Below are 18,417 nucleotides of genomic sequence, written 5' to 3'. Positions count from 1 at the left end.
TTTCCCAACAAAATAATGATATTCTGATTTCATGCGTGTCCACTGACAGATCACCTAAAAGCACTCTGAAAGATCCAATTTCAGTATTACATCATAAACCAACAACCACCTTTGCACTTCAATCCAAAACTGAGCCACTGGTGAGCATTACAAAGGGACTGGTACGTCTAACCTTCTTTCCCAGATGTCAAACATTCCATAAGGTATTGCCACCAGTTTTTTAGCTTGTAAATAAAAAGTATACACTTCTTTATTAATTTTTTTGTGTTTTTTAAACCATCTGGTGATTTACATAATGAGTGTGAACCTGAAATTGTGTTAATTTTTCTTTTCCGTTGCTGTGGTAAAGCTTATATTGTTGCAGAGTGCATACTCATCCGTGCACTTACTTATCTGTGAATGTGACATGATTCTCCTTTCTTCATTTATAATATCTTTTACAAACATAATACCCGTTCTGAACATTGAGGCTCCTCCACTCAGTATATTACAGTTAAGCCATAGCTAATCGAAATAACACTTCCCTCAATGCCTGCATAATTCCCACAGCAACAGGAGCCTGTTGCATTCAAAAAGGCACGTCATTTTTAGAACTTGGTCGGACCAAGCGCGGTCACTTTCACATATCAAGCAAACTGCACCAGGGTTTTCTGGAAGAGAAGTGAACTGAGACCACCTCTCTGCCTATGTCTGGGTCCGGGTCCATTTTTTCTGTTTGGTTTGAACCAAGCAAGGCAGGTGAGAATATGCCCTAAATGAAACAGTGGAAAACACCCGAGAACCTCAGAAAGAAACCCTAGGACCACACAACTGGGTTCCTGCATGGGCAGAGCTGATTAGGAGAATGCTTCAACCCACTTGGAATATTGATCCACAAAAACAAGCAGATATTTACAGCTCTGACAGGCATGTGTGCAAAATCAACTTGCAAGGTTCTGTAAGGTCCCGCTGGTGGAGCCAAATGATCATGTTTGATCACATAGCCTCTTCTTCTGGTTAATTGCAGCCCTTTCACTTCCCTAGGTCCCGCTCCCTATCATCAGCGCGGCCCTGTAACACAACAACATCATTAGAAGAGGGAGAGCATGGATAATGCACAGGATGAATGAAAGTACATTGGTTCATCATGAAACCTTTCAGTGTAATGTGTGGGCGTCCAAGTAGCTGTCATGTGTTGAGTTGTTGTGGAGTTCAGAATCTGCATTACAGCATGATTCACGTGAACTACACAGTCATGGCCCAGCACTATTTCTCTATCATCATAGCAACTGTAGCTAAAGAAAGCAGACACCCAGGCAGTCCTTTAACCACACGGCAGAGACTCAAGGAGTAATTCGCTCCAGGCCTTGTAGTGAGTCCCGTGTTTCTGCACCAATATGGCTGTTGCAAAACTGTCTTTCCTGTGGACATACAGATGGAAAGGCTGGGTGTAGTTAGGGAGGCCCAGTGCAGGGATGGACATAGAAGCATGTTTCACTTCATCAAAAGCACTCTGCATTTCATCTGTCCGCACCACCACATTCGCAGCAGCTTCCAGCATTGCAGGCCTGAACAGAGTCCATGACAGCATACTCAGACACCCAGTGATGACAAAAATTTGCCATGCGTGGGAAAGACAGCTTTTCCTTCTTGGTTTAGGAGGGACACACACTTGGTGACTCACAGTAACCCTGTGCCAGGGAGGTCCAGGTCAACTGCTTACCCTGAAATGTAAAAGCAAAAAGATGCCAACTGTCTTTGTGCAATGGCACCAAAAAGAAAGCAGAGCTCAGGTCGATGACTGTGTAATAAGTTGAATCAGAGGGCAATAATTCAAGGATTGAATTGGTACCATGGATGTCCTTGAGACAATATCATTTATAGCTGTTAGATCTTGCACAAATCTCCAGTCGTCTGGGTGACCAGGCTTCTGAATAGGTAGTATAGGAGTGTTAAAGGGGCTTTGTGTCTCAACCAACACTCCCTGATCCAAAATGACTGAATAACAGGCTCAGTTCCTGCAGGTCTGTTATCTCATTTCTTTGGGACATGTGAGAAACAAACATGTGAGACAAAGCCATCAGTATCGAGCACAGCTGCAAGCTGATCAGACAAACTCAAAGGCATCCCGCATCCCTCTGGGCCAGTATACAAGACTGAGTCAGAATTTAGTCCCTCTGTCGAGCTCAAACATTTTTCAGCATCATTTCTTTATTGTTCTGATGGATTCAAAGCAGCCATACAAAAACAATTCAACACTGGCCTCGTGGCTGACATGAGTGAAGCACAAGCTGGGGAGGACTGAGCAACTTTCTGCATGTATTCTACTCTGAAGGCACTTTTCATATTAATACTTGGCAAGGTCCAAGAATACATGACATCAGATGCAGACTGCAGGACCTGTTCGGCCTGCATTGCTCTGTGCTCAGGAAGAGACAAAACAAACCATCCAGGGTACAGTGAATACTGGCATGCAGCTTACACAATAGATCCTTGCCCATCAGATTTATTGGGCTGCTTTCAGAGATCAGAAATGAGTGTCTGACCTCTGACCTTTCAACAGTAATGTGTTTTTCCTGTGACATTAGAGGCACTCCAGAAACTGCTACGTTTGTTATTAATTTAGCAGTTGGCTCACACACTCTCTCTGCAGATCTCACAGCTGAAAAGTGGCTCAAGAATAAATAAAAAAAATCAATCAAAATATCAACAACTGAACCACAAATTTCAACTGGCATGTTGGGTCTTCTGTGGGGGATTTGGAAAATCTAATTACCGGTGCTTGAAGGACAACATTTAACACCGATCCTGTGCTCTCATTTCCCCCCTATGAACAACTGTACTGGGCATGTGGTGGCTGTTGGCTAGGCATTTGTGGAGGAGGGAGCCGCAAAAGGGGTGCTAGCAGTGGTAGTGGCAATGCCGGGGTCGGGTTTGGGGGTGGACTGTGTTGAATTGCGCTGCTTACTTCTGCACTAAGCAGCCCAGTGACTCCACTTTCTATATTTACGACACGTGCCATTCTTCTTCTCCCTCTGTCTCGGCAGAGAAGTTTGATTTACATACATTGTGAGAAGGGCAGCGATCACAGCATTCCATGCCATAGTGGTCCTCGCAGAGTTAGGAATTTTAAACATTGCAGAAGTGTTTGAACGGCTCAGGCTTCATTAGCCTCTCATTTCATACCTGCATAATGATGCCATGTGTCAGTTAACCTGCTCAGAAATGTCAGCAGTGGCTGTTTCACTACCGCACAATCAATACATGCTATTATTTAATACAACGATGACAAATAAAATTTAAGACAATATGCCACCAGTATGCCAAATCAAAGAAATCGTTACTACAAGGGGTGCAGTCACAAACTGATGGACAGATGATGCAGCAGGCATGGTGCTCAGCCTAGATATCTTGTTGAAAGCCTGTTGCCTGGACTCATATCCTCTTGCCTCCTCCTCCTCACCTCCTTCACCCACATTCCAGTGGAGCAGGACTACGATGTGTGGAGGGGAGGTGAGGCAATGAAACGAGGGTATTCATATTTGGAAATCAGTAGAAGTCTTATGCATTCTCACTTCTAGCTCCTCCAGTAAGTCTCCCCTCCCCTTATTCCTCTCTCTTCCGGATAAATTTTGGGAATACCACCTGTCAAAACAATGTCCTGGGATCAATATCTACAGCACAAGCAGGGGAACAGAGGATAGAGGAAGTGAGGAGCCTGAAATTGGCGAAATCACAACAAGGTTGGTAGGCAGGATTTTAAACACTGGAATGACATGATAGTACACACTCATGTACAGTGGGTGGCAGCATGCACCTTCAAGTTCCGCCGGTTAACAGAGAAGAAGAAGAAGAAGCAGTTGTAGAAGAAGAAGAGGAGGAAGAACAATTCACACTTTGACAGCTTCGGTTTTGCTGATATTGAACGTGTTCGAAGAATTGGAAGTCTACAAATGAGAAACGATGGAGGACAAAGCACAAATACAAGAAGCGATTAAAATCCAAGGTGAAGTTGTTCGGAAGTTGAAATCAGAGAAAGCGCGTAAGGAGGAGGTCAGTACTAGCATTTGGTCCTATTTGGTCTTATTGTGATGGCAAAGCAGATGCTTGACATGCGGTGATCAGCATGCAACATGAGAAAATGTAGTCGATGCATACATTATCAGTTTCAAGTGAAAGATCATAAAAGTGTCCGACATATAAGTGGTGAGTAGCTGACGTTAATCGAACCCAATGAGAGCAGTAGCTAGCCAACTTAGATTACGCCCTCCGGTTCAATGGAGTTGGGGATCTCTTAAGCTGCGAAATTCTCCTGTCGGGTAAAGGGGCCGATTGGTACATAACATCATTGCTGTTATTTCCACTGAGGCTGAACCGGCGACAGTTAGCTTAACGTAGATGGAGCTGCTAACCAACCCTGTGTGCTGACCTCACCGGCTCAACCTTACTGATTCAGTTTGGTTCGCTAAATGCTAACATAGGCTAGTGTATGAGGTTAATACTCGTTAATAATACGTAACCAAGCGATCCAAAACAGGTACAGGAGCCTGTACGTATAAAGACATGTAGACACTGCTTGCATGATGAACGCTGATATAAGGCTTGCCTAAAGCCAGCATGGTTGAACAGCTGACGCAATATTTCGTCCTGCTAACGCCCACGCATGCTGGTAGTATTCTGGGAGAAGCCGTGCGGCTGCAGAAGCAAGGTTGAATAATTACCATGAGTGTCGGACAAAATTGTAGAAATAAATGAGTCCTAAGAACATAGACCTTTGTGTTTTCGACAGCCTTTTATGACTTCGCACATACTTTAGAGCAGCCACTGTTTTGGCCACATGCTTGACACGCTCCCCTGAGCACTGATGCCAGGACAACATGAACGATTACTTCAGTGATAACGTGCCCTCAACTATCACCTGGATCTTTGCCAGAGTAACAGGAGCATTTGTGAGTGTTGGTCATGTCAACATTGGACACCAACCGACTGTATGCATTCCAGTAACTGTCGTTCCTACAGAAAAAACATGGATGTATGTGTATTACATATATAATATGCCACGTGCAACTGCCAAGTATGGGTCCTTCAGTGGGCCAAGTTTAAAATGCTCATGTCTGCATAAAATTTGCATTGAATTGCAGTGTGCTATAATTAATCTTGTGTTAATTTTTATAACGTGCTAATTTGCGGTGTAATTAATTAATTCCACATATACGCCATATGTATATGATTCATATATTAATATATATATTATATATATGTGTGTGTGTGTGTGTGTGTATACATACACACACACACACACACACACACACACATATATATATATATATATATATATATATTCATATGATGCGTAGGTTCAGGTTGCAGTTACTGCGACCAGAGTAGTAACTGCAACAGCTTTGAAATGATCAGCTGCTCTAGTTAAAGCAAGTAGTCTAAAGACATGAATTTCTTTCCTGGGTCAGAGCAGGACATCTGTGTCTGTTTATTCTGTCTGTGGGCTACAATAAGCTTGCTGCCTTAATTGACTTGGTACATCTCATGTTCTATCCTCCACCTCTGTGATGATGATGCTGCACCATACTCCACCCTCCCCTAGTGCTAGGGTTGCTTACCACTTTTCTCCTGTTCCTTCTGCCTGACCCTGGATGACCTTGGCCTGCTTCGCTCTTCATCATCACCATCATCTACCTCAACGCCAACATCCTGGTTCTCTCGCCATTCACCACTGTGATTGGATACTGTGGCTGGCCCTGGACAATACCACTGGATAATGCTCTACTTATGATGCACTCCTGAACTACTGGTTGTCCAACTTTTGGATGTTTTTGTTTTGTGTTCGTTGTGCTTTGGGATGAACGCGCTGGGCATGTTTTCTGTTCGTGCCTGCTCTGGTGTGGTGGGATTTTGGCGTCCAACATGCATCCGATCTCTGCATTCGTTCCCGGGGATCACCGTGGCTCAGGTAGAGTACTGGTGCTCTGGGGATATGTTTCTTGAAATCAAAAAATGATGTGTTTTTTTGCTCAAGTTTTGTCCTGTTTATGACTATCAAAAATTATTTTTTTTGCAATTTTGTGTCCTCTGTAATGTATATTGCAGATTGATGAAGAAGTAGCTAAACTACTGGAGCTGAAGGCTCAGTTAGGAGGAGATGATGGAAAGCATCAATTTGTGCTCAAAACGGCAAAGGTAAGACCATGGTGCTGCTCTCTTCAGGCACAGACGTTTGAGTAGGAATCTTCTGAAGATTTTATCCAGTATATCTTATTTATATCAAGAAAAACATGGGTTTTCAGCTTTGGACTCATTTTCAAGTGAACATCAGGATTGGTGGGTTAACATGTCAACCTTCGAGTCAACCTGGATTTTTCTGTACTATGAATGTGGTTCACTTTTCAGTGGAGTTTGTCACCACCATAGTAACTTGCGCCACAGACCTACAGTAATGGTAAAATGGTAAATGGACTCAATTTTATAGAGCGCTTTTCTACCTTAGCGGCACTCAAAGCTCTTTACAGTGTCGTCTCATTCACCCATTCACACACACACTCACACACTGATGGTGGAGGCTGCCATGCAAGGCGCCAACCTACTCATCAGGAGCAATTATGGGTTCAGTATCTTGCTCAAGGACACTTGGACATGGTCACCGGGGTCAAGGATTGAACCAGTGACCCTTTGGTTGTTAGACGGCCACTCTACCCCTGAGCCGTGCGGCCCCTGCTGTAATCTGCTGCAGAGCAGAGTAAGAGATAAGAACATAGGTCAGGTCAGAACATACAAGTGCCTCCCACTGACTGTCTCATGGACAATGATGTTACCTTTCCAAGAGGATTCAGTGACCTCATTGCATTCATTGTGGGATGGACGAAAAGAGGTTTTAAAAGACAGGTCAGCGCCCCTGGACACTTTCACATAGTTATGCATGACATAAAATGTCTTCATTATGGTATACCTCACAGTACATGTGGAACATCTACAAACTTAAACTTGAAAAGGAGAGTGTGAAGCTTAAAATTTCTTGTTGAGGAAGAGTGGGTGCAATAACACATCATTTAAAGCACAAGTGATTGGAAACCATGTAGTCAAGGAGTACTTGCTCTATAGGAGGAGATAGGAGAAATGGTAGCAAGTAAATACAAGACATAAAATAAAGAGAAAAAAATCAAATAGATTGTAGTTTATGGAATATGTAAAGTTTTTATGCTTAAATCTGTTCATTACAGTCCAGATAAAAAAAGTAACTTCCAACAATTAAAAAATGTAAATGAATGCTGACATCTTTCCTTCATTAATTTGTTTTGAGGAAACAGGAACATTTTCAAACAATTTCAGAAGTAAGATTCCCTGTGATGGAAATAGGTACTGTGTGTGTGTGTGTGTTAGGGAACAAGAGACTACAACCCTAAGCAGATGGCCATCAGAGAGAAAGTCTTTAACACCATCATCAACTGCTTCAAACGCCATGGAGCAGAAACCATCGACACACCAGTTTTTGAATTGAAGGTGAGATTTTGCACAAAACTGACTACTTACACAAAGTGTATAGTATTCTAAACTATATTGTATATTTTTGGTCCTTCATATTTTGTGTTTTATACTTATTCTGTTTATCGGTCACTTCTCTTTCCAACTGTACTTGTGAGCTGCTGTAACACAAATGTCTCCATTGGGGGATCAAGTCTTGCCTCATGTCATCTTATCAACACAGTTTGTGCTCATGTTTAAAGTCATCTGGAATACAAACATGGAGATCTGGTATCTTTTTGTTGGTGTATAGGAAACATTGACGGGGAAGTATGGGGAAGACTCAAAGCTCATCTACGACCTGAAAGACCAAGGAGGAGAACTGCTGTCCCTCAGATATGACCTCACAGTATCCTTGAAGTAAACATAACTGTCATTGAAACTGCACATAGAAATCAGATGCTAGAGACTCTCTGAATCAGACAGTCCTGAGTCAAGAGGATGCTTATACTTTTTGTGTGCTTTTTAAGTATCTTTTATAAATAGGATCCTGTGAATGATACTGACATGTTTTAAGCTGATTCCCTACTGTGAAGTGATGTGAGCTATCTTTTACCATTTAGTATTTTTCTCCCTTTGGCAGCTGTTACTGGGAATTTGTTTTTTTTTAACTCGCGGACTTAAAGTCCCAGATAATACATAACACATCAACTCCTGATTTCAGACCCCTCCATCAATGCGACTAGTGGTGTATCATCCTTGATTTGACAACTTTTCAGGTACCATTTGCACGCTACTTGGCCATGAACAAGATTACCAACATTAAGCGGTACCACATTGCTAAGGTCTACCGCCGTGACAACCCAGCCATGACTCGCGGACGGTACAGAGAGTTTTACCAGTGTGTAAGTCATCCTTGGATACCTGTGCTAACCCCTGGCAGTCACTAAGCTCTGAGTGGAGAAGTGAATGAATGAATAAGCTCTAAGCTGTAGGATTTTCTGAAAAAGACATGCGGTGGTTTTGCCCTGCAGGAGCAGTTTGTGACATAAATTTGGGGCATCACTGTAACCATTGCCTTTCCATCCCCTTTCCCTCCATCTTGATAATAAGTTTTCAATGTTTTGGTGTGCTCACGATTGACATCACAGTCAACTCGGAACACACGCAAAGGTTCATGCTGTGAATCGTTGTCTCCTATATTTTCACAATTGCGTGTACATATGCTTGTTTGCGTCAGGATTTTGACATTGCGGGGCAGTATGATGGCATGATTCCTGATGCAGAGTGCCTGAAAATTGTCCATGAAATCCTCAGTGAGCTGGAACTTGGAGACTTCTGTATCAAGGTATTTCTCATCATCTTCTATTGCTTCCCATCAGAGAGGCTGATGATGATCTAAACTTGCTGGGCATCACCTTCGTAATAACACCCTTCATTTCCAGGTCAATGACAGACGCATCCTAGATGGGATGTTTGCTGTGTGTGGTGTTCCAGATGACAAGTTCCGTACCATCTGTTCAACCGTGGATAAACTAGACAAGGTACAGGGACATACTGCTGTGCATGCAACTCTTCTTTTACCACTCAAGCTTTTGTTTATTTAGTCACTTTTTTATGTGCTAATGCTCTGTATTTCTTTATTAGATATTCATTGTGTTCATGGAATTTCAGATGATTTTGTAGTGTTGAAACTTGTTGACTTCTTGCAAAAAATCCCATGGGAACATCATTGCAAATTACAATTGTGTTTTTTTTCTCTGTTGTAAAAACCATCCAGTCCAGAGGTTACTGGGGTTGACTTCAGAAAGGGAGATTGTGAGATTAATGTCAGATGTCAAGTGAGTTAAGATTATAAAACAGGCCTATTTCCTGTGCACACGACTTTTGTGTTCTTGAATCACTCCACAGTGTAGTCATGGGGTGTGTGGTGTGGTGGGGATAGTTAGGGGTTGCATCTGTCACCTTTTATTGAGGGCTGAAACATTTCACAACCCCTACTTTGGTAACATGCAGCAGTTTAACAACACAAATGTAACAACTTCTTGATTTTTATGTCAGGTGGCAACCAGCAGTATGGTGCACTGCCGCTACATATTGGTTGGGCTGCATGATTTTGTGACCGTTATTGCAGTTGTCTCATTAAAGATAATGTTAGTCCTCACAGCATTATTCTCATTTTAATTTAAAAATGGTAAAATGATAATGGCGTTACTCTTGAGGGGATCTACATCAAACAAAGATGCTTTCTTTAGTCTGTAGAATAGGCTTTGTTGGCGGGTCGTGTGAGTGCAGCAGCACATACATGTAATTTGAAATAACAAATGTTGCACCACCAAAGCTTTAGAAGTTGTTGTTCTTTTTCTACTTTTGTGATGAACCAGTCCCTCCAGAAAAAGCAAGCAATTATGTGATCGCATCATTAAACGCATAATCACTAATCACATAATCACACCGCACTTCGCCACATAATTCGCCGATTTCCTGGCACAATGTGCGAAAAATGCTGCACTTGCATGATTTCACAATCCCTGCATTTTTGTTGCAAAAAAGTCACATATCTTTGCAGAAAGTTGAAAATGATGCGTTTACTTCACACAAGAGCAGCTATTTTCCTCCTGTTGCCTTGGGAACGTTGTGAAGTGACGTGATCAGAAAGTTGCAAACCCGGTGAAGAAGACATGATGAAGTCTACAGATCAGTCTCATTCGCCATCAAAAATAAGTTTGGAACTTGTTAGACTCATCAACGTTTTGTAAGTCTGAGCCTTGTGTTTATTTAGGTCTGAAATAAAATAAGACGAGAACTTAATTATTCCTAGTGCTCACTGTGATGTTGTATGCTTGCTTAAGTAATTGGCAAAGACTCTTTACATGAAGGTAGTAGCCCAGTGAGAACAGAGTGTGGGGGGGAATCTTTTTTTTTTCATATTCATTAAACTGCAGTTTTTGCAAATTCCTACAATTTCATCGCATAAAACTGAATAACTGTCCCATATATTCCATCGCTGTTTAAAAAAAAAACCATGCTGCATAAACAAGGATTTTTGCCTGCAAAAATCCCAAAAAACTCTGCAATTTTCTGGAAGGACTGATGAACTGATGTGATGGGTATCCTTATCCTGGGTCAGCAGGGCTCAGAGTGGAGAGGCTGTTAATAGCAGCATGAGGGACCAGCAGCCAAGGCCAACCACTCCGATGGGAGAAGCTCATTTTGGCTACTTGTGACTGTAATAGTATTTTAGTTAGTATTTCTGGATCACTAAGTGAATTGGGGCAGTCACCCCAACTTTGTAGCAATATGGTGCCCTGTGAAATATGAAGCAAATGACGATGGGAGCTCTAAAGATCTAAATAATAGTTTTCTTGAGCAATAAATTATGTTGTGCTATGTTAGCATTATTTTAGTTGTGTTGCTTTACCCTCTGTTCTCTCGTCTGTTTCAAACTATTTGTGCCGCCCCCCAACCCTCCCAGATGCCATGGGAGGATGTGAAGAAGGAGATGGTGAATGAGAAGGGCTTGTCAGAAGAGGCTGCGGACCAGATAGGGGAGTACGTCAGTATGCAGGGTGAGATTATGACAAAAAGGTTCATCCCACTGCAATTAGACAAGCAATTTTTTGCTGTTATTTTATTTAATATCTCTGTTTTATTTGAGCTCTTACGAAACACAATTCCCCAAAGTCCTTGACTGTCACACATAGGACTTGGATGAGTCATTTCAGACATGTCCACAGTCACAGCTGAACACACAGTAGAGGACTAATCAATGCATATTTACAACATTTTTTTCTAGACAATGGTGTTGGCACGTTTGTGTTTATTGATGATGTAGGTGCCTGCACCTGTACACTTTATTCCGAGCTCTGCTGCATTTTGTGCTCACAAAGTAACTACTGTTCAAGTGTGTTCAGTTCCCCCAAAAATTGTACTCTCTCATAGCAAGTTCTGTCATAGAGCCAGTTTGTCGTATGGAAATAGAATATGACTTCAATTCCAGTACCATGTTGGTTTTTCCCGTAGGCAGAGAGTTCATTTCAGGGTGCTAAAGCTATGTAGGCTGTCCCTTTATTTCACATAGGCCTTCATAGTAGTTACTGTCATAATACAGAGTGAGCATGTTTTCATGATTATGGTAGTGCCGAACTCACATTATCATCTGACTGCACTGTTGTCAGTGTCAACTTCTCTACAATGTCCAGCAAAGGAACTACAAGAAAAAGTAACTGGATGGAAGACGAGAATGTTTTTCTCTTTGAAGAATGTGGGAAATAGTATTGGCTGATAGATCAGTTTGGTCAAACGAATGTGTGGTCAAGGATGATGCTGAAATTATGCTCCTGCTGGTGTTGTAGGTGGGATGGACTTGGCAGAGCGCCTCCTTCAGGACCAGAAGATGTCTCAGAGTAAGCTGGCTTGTGCTGGCCTCTCAGACATAAAGCTGCTCTTCAGTTACTTGCAGCTCTTTCAGGTCACAGACAAGGTAAGAGATTCATTCTGTCTACCCTCAATATTTTGAAAATGATGGTTTAATATTTGACACATTGATAAGTGTAAAAAATTGTCACCATATTAAGACTGCCATTGTTTTCTTTTTACTCACTATAACCACTACTGAGGCTGTTTTATCGTTTCCTTTTTTTCTGTCCTCCATACACTCATCTTCAGGTGGTTTTTGACCTCAGTCTTGCTCGAGGTCTGGACTATTACACTGGAATAATATATGAAGCAGTGCTGACTCAGGCAGGAATTGTCCCGGTCTCCACTGAGGCCCAAAATGGGGCACCTGCTGATGAGAGTGTCAGTGTTGGCAGTGTGGCAGGAGGGGGGCGCTATGATGGCCTGGTAGGCATGTTTGACCCCAAGGGCAGAAAAGTCCCATGTGTGGGTGTCAGCATCGGCATCGAGAGGATCTTCTCTATCATGGAGCAGAAGGCTGAGGTAATGTGCTGGCTGTAGGCTACAGTTTCATATCCAGGCATCTTCAGTCACCAAAGCTGACATGCTGTGTGTGCTTTTTTTTTTTCTTTGAAGGAAAAGAATAGAATGTTATAAAGTCAAACCAGTCAGCAGTTGTGTTATCTAACAGTCATGTGTTGTTCAGGCATCAGCAGAGAAGGTTCGCACCACAGAGGTGCAGGTCATGGTAGCGTCTGCACAGAAGAACCTGCTGGAGGAGAGACTCAAACTTGTCACTGAGCTCTGGAATGCTGGCATCAAGGTACGTTTCAGTGTTTTATATTCTCTGTATCAGGGAGACATTGACAAGAAGACAAATATGTTCTCCAATGCAGCAATTAGCACACAGCAGTGGAGCCAAGCAACCCCTCTATTGCATTGAAGAACTTTATAGAATCAAATGATCAAATATGCGGGCTGCTCTGTAGACATTATTATATATCCTTCATTTTACATATTCATGGAAAAAATTGGCAACATGCTTGATCAGAAAGCTCTAGATAGCTAGAATTGTTGCATGAATCAGTTTGTAGTTAGGTCATTTGTGTGTATTTTTTGTATAAAATGTTCATATGTTAGAAATGTTAAATGTTCAAGTTAGAAATGTTTTAAAATCATAGCATCTCTGCAAAGTTCAAAGACAGTACCAATGTCTCATTTTGGAAACATACTAGCTTCTCCAATGATGGCAACCTGACGCTCCTTACCCAGGTCCATGCAGCCAAAGCCTCCTTCCTTTGTGGTAAAGCTGGGAGTTAGGAACGTGAGGGAAGCAGATACCATCTCTCCGATGTGTGGACCATTTTCCTAAATCCCTGTTTGCTAATGGTGTTTATCAATGCAAGTAGTTTGTCATGGAGTCTGCGATTTCTTCGTGTCTCCTTGACATCTTGCGTTGCTTTCACTTGCATTTTTCCATACTTTTCATGTGCTGTCTTAGGTGTCCATACAGACTAGTCATGGCGTTGGGCGATGAAGTGACTTTAACTTTGAAAGTTTTCCTCAGCAAGTTCTTCTGTTCAACGTCACTGTGTAAGAAATGCAGTATAAAAGACATTGCATTTATTTTCAGTTCAGCATCAGATTGTTCATCACCCCTCTGCTCGACAGCATCTATGTTGGTCACTCTGCGGTCTGCATGCTGGCTAGTCATGTGACCATACACACATTATGTATACATCAGGAAAGCAAGTGGCAATAATGTTGACAAACCCCACACACTCAGAGCTGTCCCATTTTTTTGGTTATGTAATCACTTAGGCTTATGTCACAATCACAACTGGATTAAATGTGTAGCACTCCGAACAACTGTTCACATATAAACACTTAAGGAATTCTAGTTGGTATAGGTCAGCACAGGTGAAGTAATGAGGCTGTGCTAATAGGGTATTGGTTTCTACCATAAGAATGTCCCAAATAGGGTTGTCATGATGCTAGAATTTCAATATTTGATACCAATACTAAGGAAAAAACTCGAGACTCGATACCATTTTCGATACCACTCGGGAAAAATGACAAAATAATGGGCATAAAATGTTTTTAATAATGTCGAGAAAATACAGACAATAAATTAAAGCTGCAAGCAGCGTTGTTAGGGCCTGAGCCCCTGTGCGGCCTGTGGCCGCGTCCTTGACACCGGCCTGAATCCAACGGTGTCTTGGTCAAATCCCTGGGCCTTGTAGTTTAGGAGTTAGAAGCCTGAGTCTGATCAGAGAGTGAGAGCAGAGCTGAGAGCTGGCCTTTAAGAACCCCTCCCCCACTGCTCTGTCTTTGATCTGTGCTAGAGTGAGAGCAGAGCTGAGAGCTGGCCCTTTAAGAACCCCTCCCCCACTGCTCTGTCTTTGATCTGTGCTAGAGTGAGAGCAGAGCTGAGAGCTGGCCCTTTAAGAACCCCTCCCCCGCTGCTCTGTCTTTGATCTGTGCTAGAGTGGAGAGCAGAGCTGAGAGCTGGCCCTTTAAGAACCCCTCCCCCACTGCTCTGTCTTTGATCTGTGCTAGAGTGAGAGCAGAGCTGAGAGCTGGCCCTTTAAGAACCCCTCCCCCACTGCTCTGTCTTTGATCTGTAATAGAGTGGAGAGCAGAGCTGAGAGCTGGCCCTTTAAGAACCACTCCCCCACTGCTCTGTCTTTGATCTGTGCTAGAGTGAGAGCAGAGCTGAGAGCTGGCCCTTTAAGAACCCCTCCCCCACTGCTCTGTCTTTGATCTGTGCTAGAGTGAGAGCAGAGCTGAGAGCTGGCCCTTTAAGAACCCCTCCCCCACTGCTCTGTCTTTGATCTGTGCTAGAGTGGAGAGCAGAGCTGAGAGCTGGCCCTTTAAGAACCCCTCCCCCACTGCTCTGTCTTTGATCTGTGCTAGAGTGAGAGCAGAGCTGAGAGCTAGCCCTTTAAGAACCCCTCCCCCACTGCTCTGTCTTTGATCTGTGCTAGAGTGAGAGCAGAGCTGAGAGCTGGCCCTTTAAGAACCCCTCCCCCCTGCTCTGTCTTTGATCTTTGTTAGAGTGGAGAGAGAGGAGGAGCACCAGAATTGGAGTGGGGACAAGAGGAAGAAGTCAGCATACGCTGGTCAAGAGTGACACAGAACACCATATTTTTGTAGGGATTTTTGTCAGGAATGCAGTGGTGTGTTTTTTAAAGCTGTGGGATGTATGGTGTAGACGTGAGAAGCGTTTGTTTGACAGTATGTACCCTGAGAGGACACCGTCTCCCCATAGACTTCCATTGTAAGCGTCAAACGTGTCTCCCCCACTTTGAGGGCTTGTAAAATCCAAACCCAGTAATTCATATAAAAACTTTTAGCAACTTTCAATCAGCACAGTTGGGAGAGTAACGTGTGAAAGTTTGGAAGCCATACCATTAATGCCCTAGGACGAGATTGATTTTGTTCGGGGAGTAAAAAAAGTCCTGATTTTGACAGTTTTGTCCAATTTGTGGACATTCTGTTGTAGATAGGTGAGGGGTCAGAGTGTATGAATTTTGCGTCTTCTGAGTCCAACGGTGTTGGTCCCATGTTTGTGGAACATTCGTGGGAGGAGTTATAGTGTTCCAAATGATCTAAAATTATCTTTTAGTTGTGTGGCTCCCTAGGTGGCGCTATAGACTTTTGTGGTGTTTTTCTTTTAGATTAGTGAATGTTTAGCCAGACCGGACAATTGTGCAGAATTTCAGCGAATTTCATGCATGTTCAGGGGGTCAAATTAGATTATGCGCGTTATGCTCATAATGCTCATATTGGGCGCTCATTAACAGCAAGAACAGTCCAGTACCAGGCTCTGAATGGTGTGGATGTGAAAACTGGCTCCGAACCGTCTGGCCCAGTTGCCTCATGGGTTTGGGGGGGGCTGGGACACTGTTTAGTGTGTGTTGTTAGTGCTGCTAATGTGTTGCTCTGCCGAGCAAACATAAGAAGGTCTTCCCTAATAACATACAATTAACATCTATTACATCACATGGGTTATTTAAGAAGCTGACTTCAGTGTGTGTGCCTGTCTGCATTTATTGTAATTCTGGGATCTCAAGTCTCACACATTGGAGTTCACACATTTAAGCCACTTCATACACGACTGTTTCTCATCCTTAAATATCACGTTCTGTCATGGTGAAGTATATGTCGGTAAATAGCATGTAGCCTAGCTGATGCTAGGAAAAGTAGTCAATAAATAGCCTTCAATACAACACATTGTTTACACAACACTGTTATTTAATTCCACTTCTCTCACATCTCACGCCCACGGAGGATGCAAACTTAAGAGTGCTGATCATAGTAATGCTTTATACTTCAACGGTGTTGAAACGGGAGCTTTACTGACCTCTCGCAATTCAGTGTAAAGAGTGGGGTGTCTTGTCTTTCAGGTGTTTTGTCAAGTTACTAGTGCTACTTGACTTTGTCGTCACTGCCTTGTAGCAGTGCTTGCAAACAGGCCTGTTGTTGCTATGACTTCCCCCTGATTGTTTGCCTCATGTGCAAAATACTATCATACTGCGCTTTTGCTTTTGACATTTTAGACCAAAATTGGTCCCAAAGGTCCAGCAGCAGCACTCGCCATGTTTCGCCAGCTCTGTCACACACTGAGCTTGGAGTAAGGGAGGAGCAGAGAGGTAGTCTGTGTGTGCGGCGGTGCTGAGTGAGGCTGTGACAACTGCCGGCAGACACCAGTGGTATTGACACTTTCGTAAATGAGTATCGTATCCAAATATTAATTTTTAGTATTGAATGATATCTGGATATCGGTACTTTTGACAACCCTAGTCCCAAATAAAGGCCTGCTTTCCCTTACCACTGATTAATCATATGCAAATACAGCACCCACAAGCAGGCCCCCCAAAATTGTACAATACACTAATTTACTTGATTTGTTTTTTGTTTGTTTTTAATGAAAGGAACCGTACCAAGCCATGTTCATTTGTGTCTGTATGCAGGCAGAGGTGATGTACAAGAAGAATCCCAAATTACTGAGTCAGATACAGCACTGTGAGGAGGCAGGGATCCCCCTGGTGGCTATACTGGGAGAGCAGGAACTGAAAGATGGAGTTGTCAAGCTTCGTGTCGTGGCGTCCAGAGAAGAGGTACAGTTGAAAAAGAACAGTGTCTTGCATGTTACAGACACAGACATGAAGAACTATGGTTAATAGCTCCTTGTGGCTTGGAAGGCAAGTTTCACCGTGATACATGGTGGAAACTGTCTTTTAAAATTATGGCATTAATTCTGATGAAATAATCACAATCGCTAGAGAGCCCCAATTACATTATACCCTCAAATATAAGTCAAATGATTTCACTATCAGTGACAAAAGGTGGTAAGTGTAGAAGTTCAACTGCAGACAACATTCCCACTGGTTAAACCACGTTAAAAGATCAATTTGGATTCAGTCGATACTAATTTGAATCATGGCATGTCCATTTGTAGCAATTCCTATCACTAAATCCTGAGATTTAGTGAAGTGCTGACCTCTGCATCTAAGTGTATTGAGTTTTATCAAAGCACTATATTAAAGCATTCATGTAATTATTCTAATCATTGATTGTTACAACTATTTTGATGAGTAGCACCCCCCCCCCCCCCAATAATTCAAAAAGACGATCCTGGAAACTAGAGCTTCCTAGATAGTTTCCTCCAAACTTTGAAGGATACACACTACACCAACTGAAAGCCTTATATTTCCATCAAGTACACTGTCATACATCATTAACAGTAGTGAGAACATGATGTCCAGTTGAACCCCCATTGTCTTTGTTTCTTTGTTTGGTATCCACAGATGGATATATCGAGAGCTGCTTTCATCGAGGAGATCAGGAGGAGGACCTCTGAAGCCTAGCCATCGTCAGCTGTTTGCTCAGATCCCTTAACACATCATCTGACTATAGCAAAGATGCTCTCCAGAAGTCTGTACAGTTTCTCTTGGACATGAAACTCGATGTTCTCATTCATTTGTTGAGAATTGTGTTGCACTCTTCCTCACTGTAAACAGTCACATCTATAAAATGTGCTACAAAGCATTAGATGTGTTTTGGATTACATGCATTTACTTTCAGTATCGAGCATCATATGTAAATTAACTTCTCAGATGTATTGAAAATGAAAAGCAACATCCCAAAAGAAATGCTTTAGTCAGAAGCTAAACCATCACATTATTCTTTCAAGTTCAACTTCTAACTTCAAAGCTCAATTGTTGACACAAATGCTCACTTCTTCTTGTATGAAATATGCCTGTATTTTCTGGTGTCAGAAATAAAATCTTTGCTCCATCATTGATGGCAGTAATGTTCTTTCCTTCTGCATATCTGTCTTCCTCCATTATCTGTCTTTGTCTCTGCTCTGCTCTCCTGCTGTCTTTCCCCCCAACCGGTCAAAACAGAAGGCCGTCCCCACTGATCCTGGATCTGCTTGACGTTCCTGCCTGTTAAAAGGAAGGTTTTCATCACCACTGTTGCAGGATGTGCTGCTGATGGAGAATTGTTGGGTGTAAATTCATTGAAATTCTACATGGCAAAATTATAAACCCCAACAAT

At 42.5% G+C, this 18,417-nt stretch overlaps 1 protein-coding gene across 2 annotated transcripts; it reads left to right on the top strand.

The window, feature by feature from the left end:
- Positions 1-3,818: 3,818 nt before the first annotated feature.
- Positions 3,819-18,156, top strand: hars (histidyl-tRNA synthetase). 2 transcript variants are annotated; one of them, XM_086222747.1, is made up of 14 exons: positions 3,864-4,032; positions 5,582-5,947; positions 6,085-6,174; positions 7,372-7,491; positions 7,766-7,861; positions 8,232-8,357; positions 8,693-8,800; positions 8,898-8,996; positions 10,928-11,021; positions 11,808-11,935; positions 12,121-12,393; positions 12,557-12,673; positions 16,827-16,973; positions 17,664-18,156. In XM_086222747.1, the coding sequence occupies exons 2-14, from the start codon at positions 5,837-5,839 to the stop codon at positions 17,721-17,723; spliced, it is 1,569 nt and encodes a 522-aa protein (XP_086078873.1). In that variant the 5' UTR covers positions 3,864-4,032; positions 5,582-5,836; the 3' UTR covers positions 17,724-18,156. The 2 variants fall into 2 exon arrangements, with proteins under 2 accessions (XP_086078874.1, XP_086078873.1); XM_086222748.1 differs by lacking the exon at positions 5,582-5,947 and having other exon boundaries at positions 3,819-4,032.
- The last annotated feature ends 261 nt before the right edge of the window (positions 18,157-18,417 follow it).

This window comes from Aulostomus chinensis, chromosome 13 (assembly GCF_037954235.1).
Source record: "Aulostomus chinensis isolate RoL2024-O1b breed Wild chromosome 13, RoL_Achi_v1.0, whole genome shotgun sequence".
Lineage (NCBI taxonomy): Eukaryota > Metazoa > Chordata > Actinopteri > Syngnathiformes > Aulostomidae > Aulostomus > Aulostomus chinensis.
This window is presented reverse-complemented; position numbering and strand designations above follow the sequence as displayed.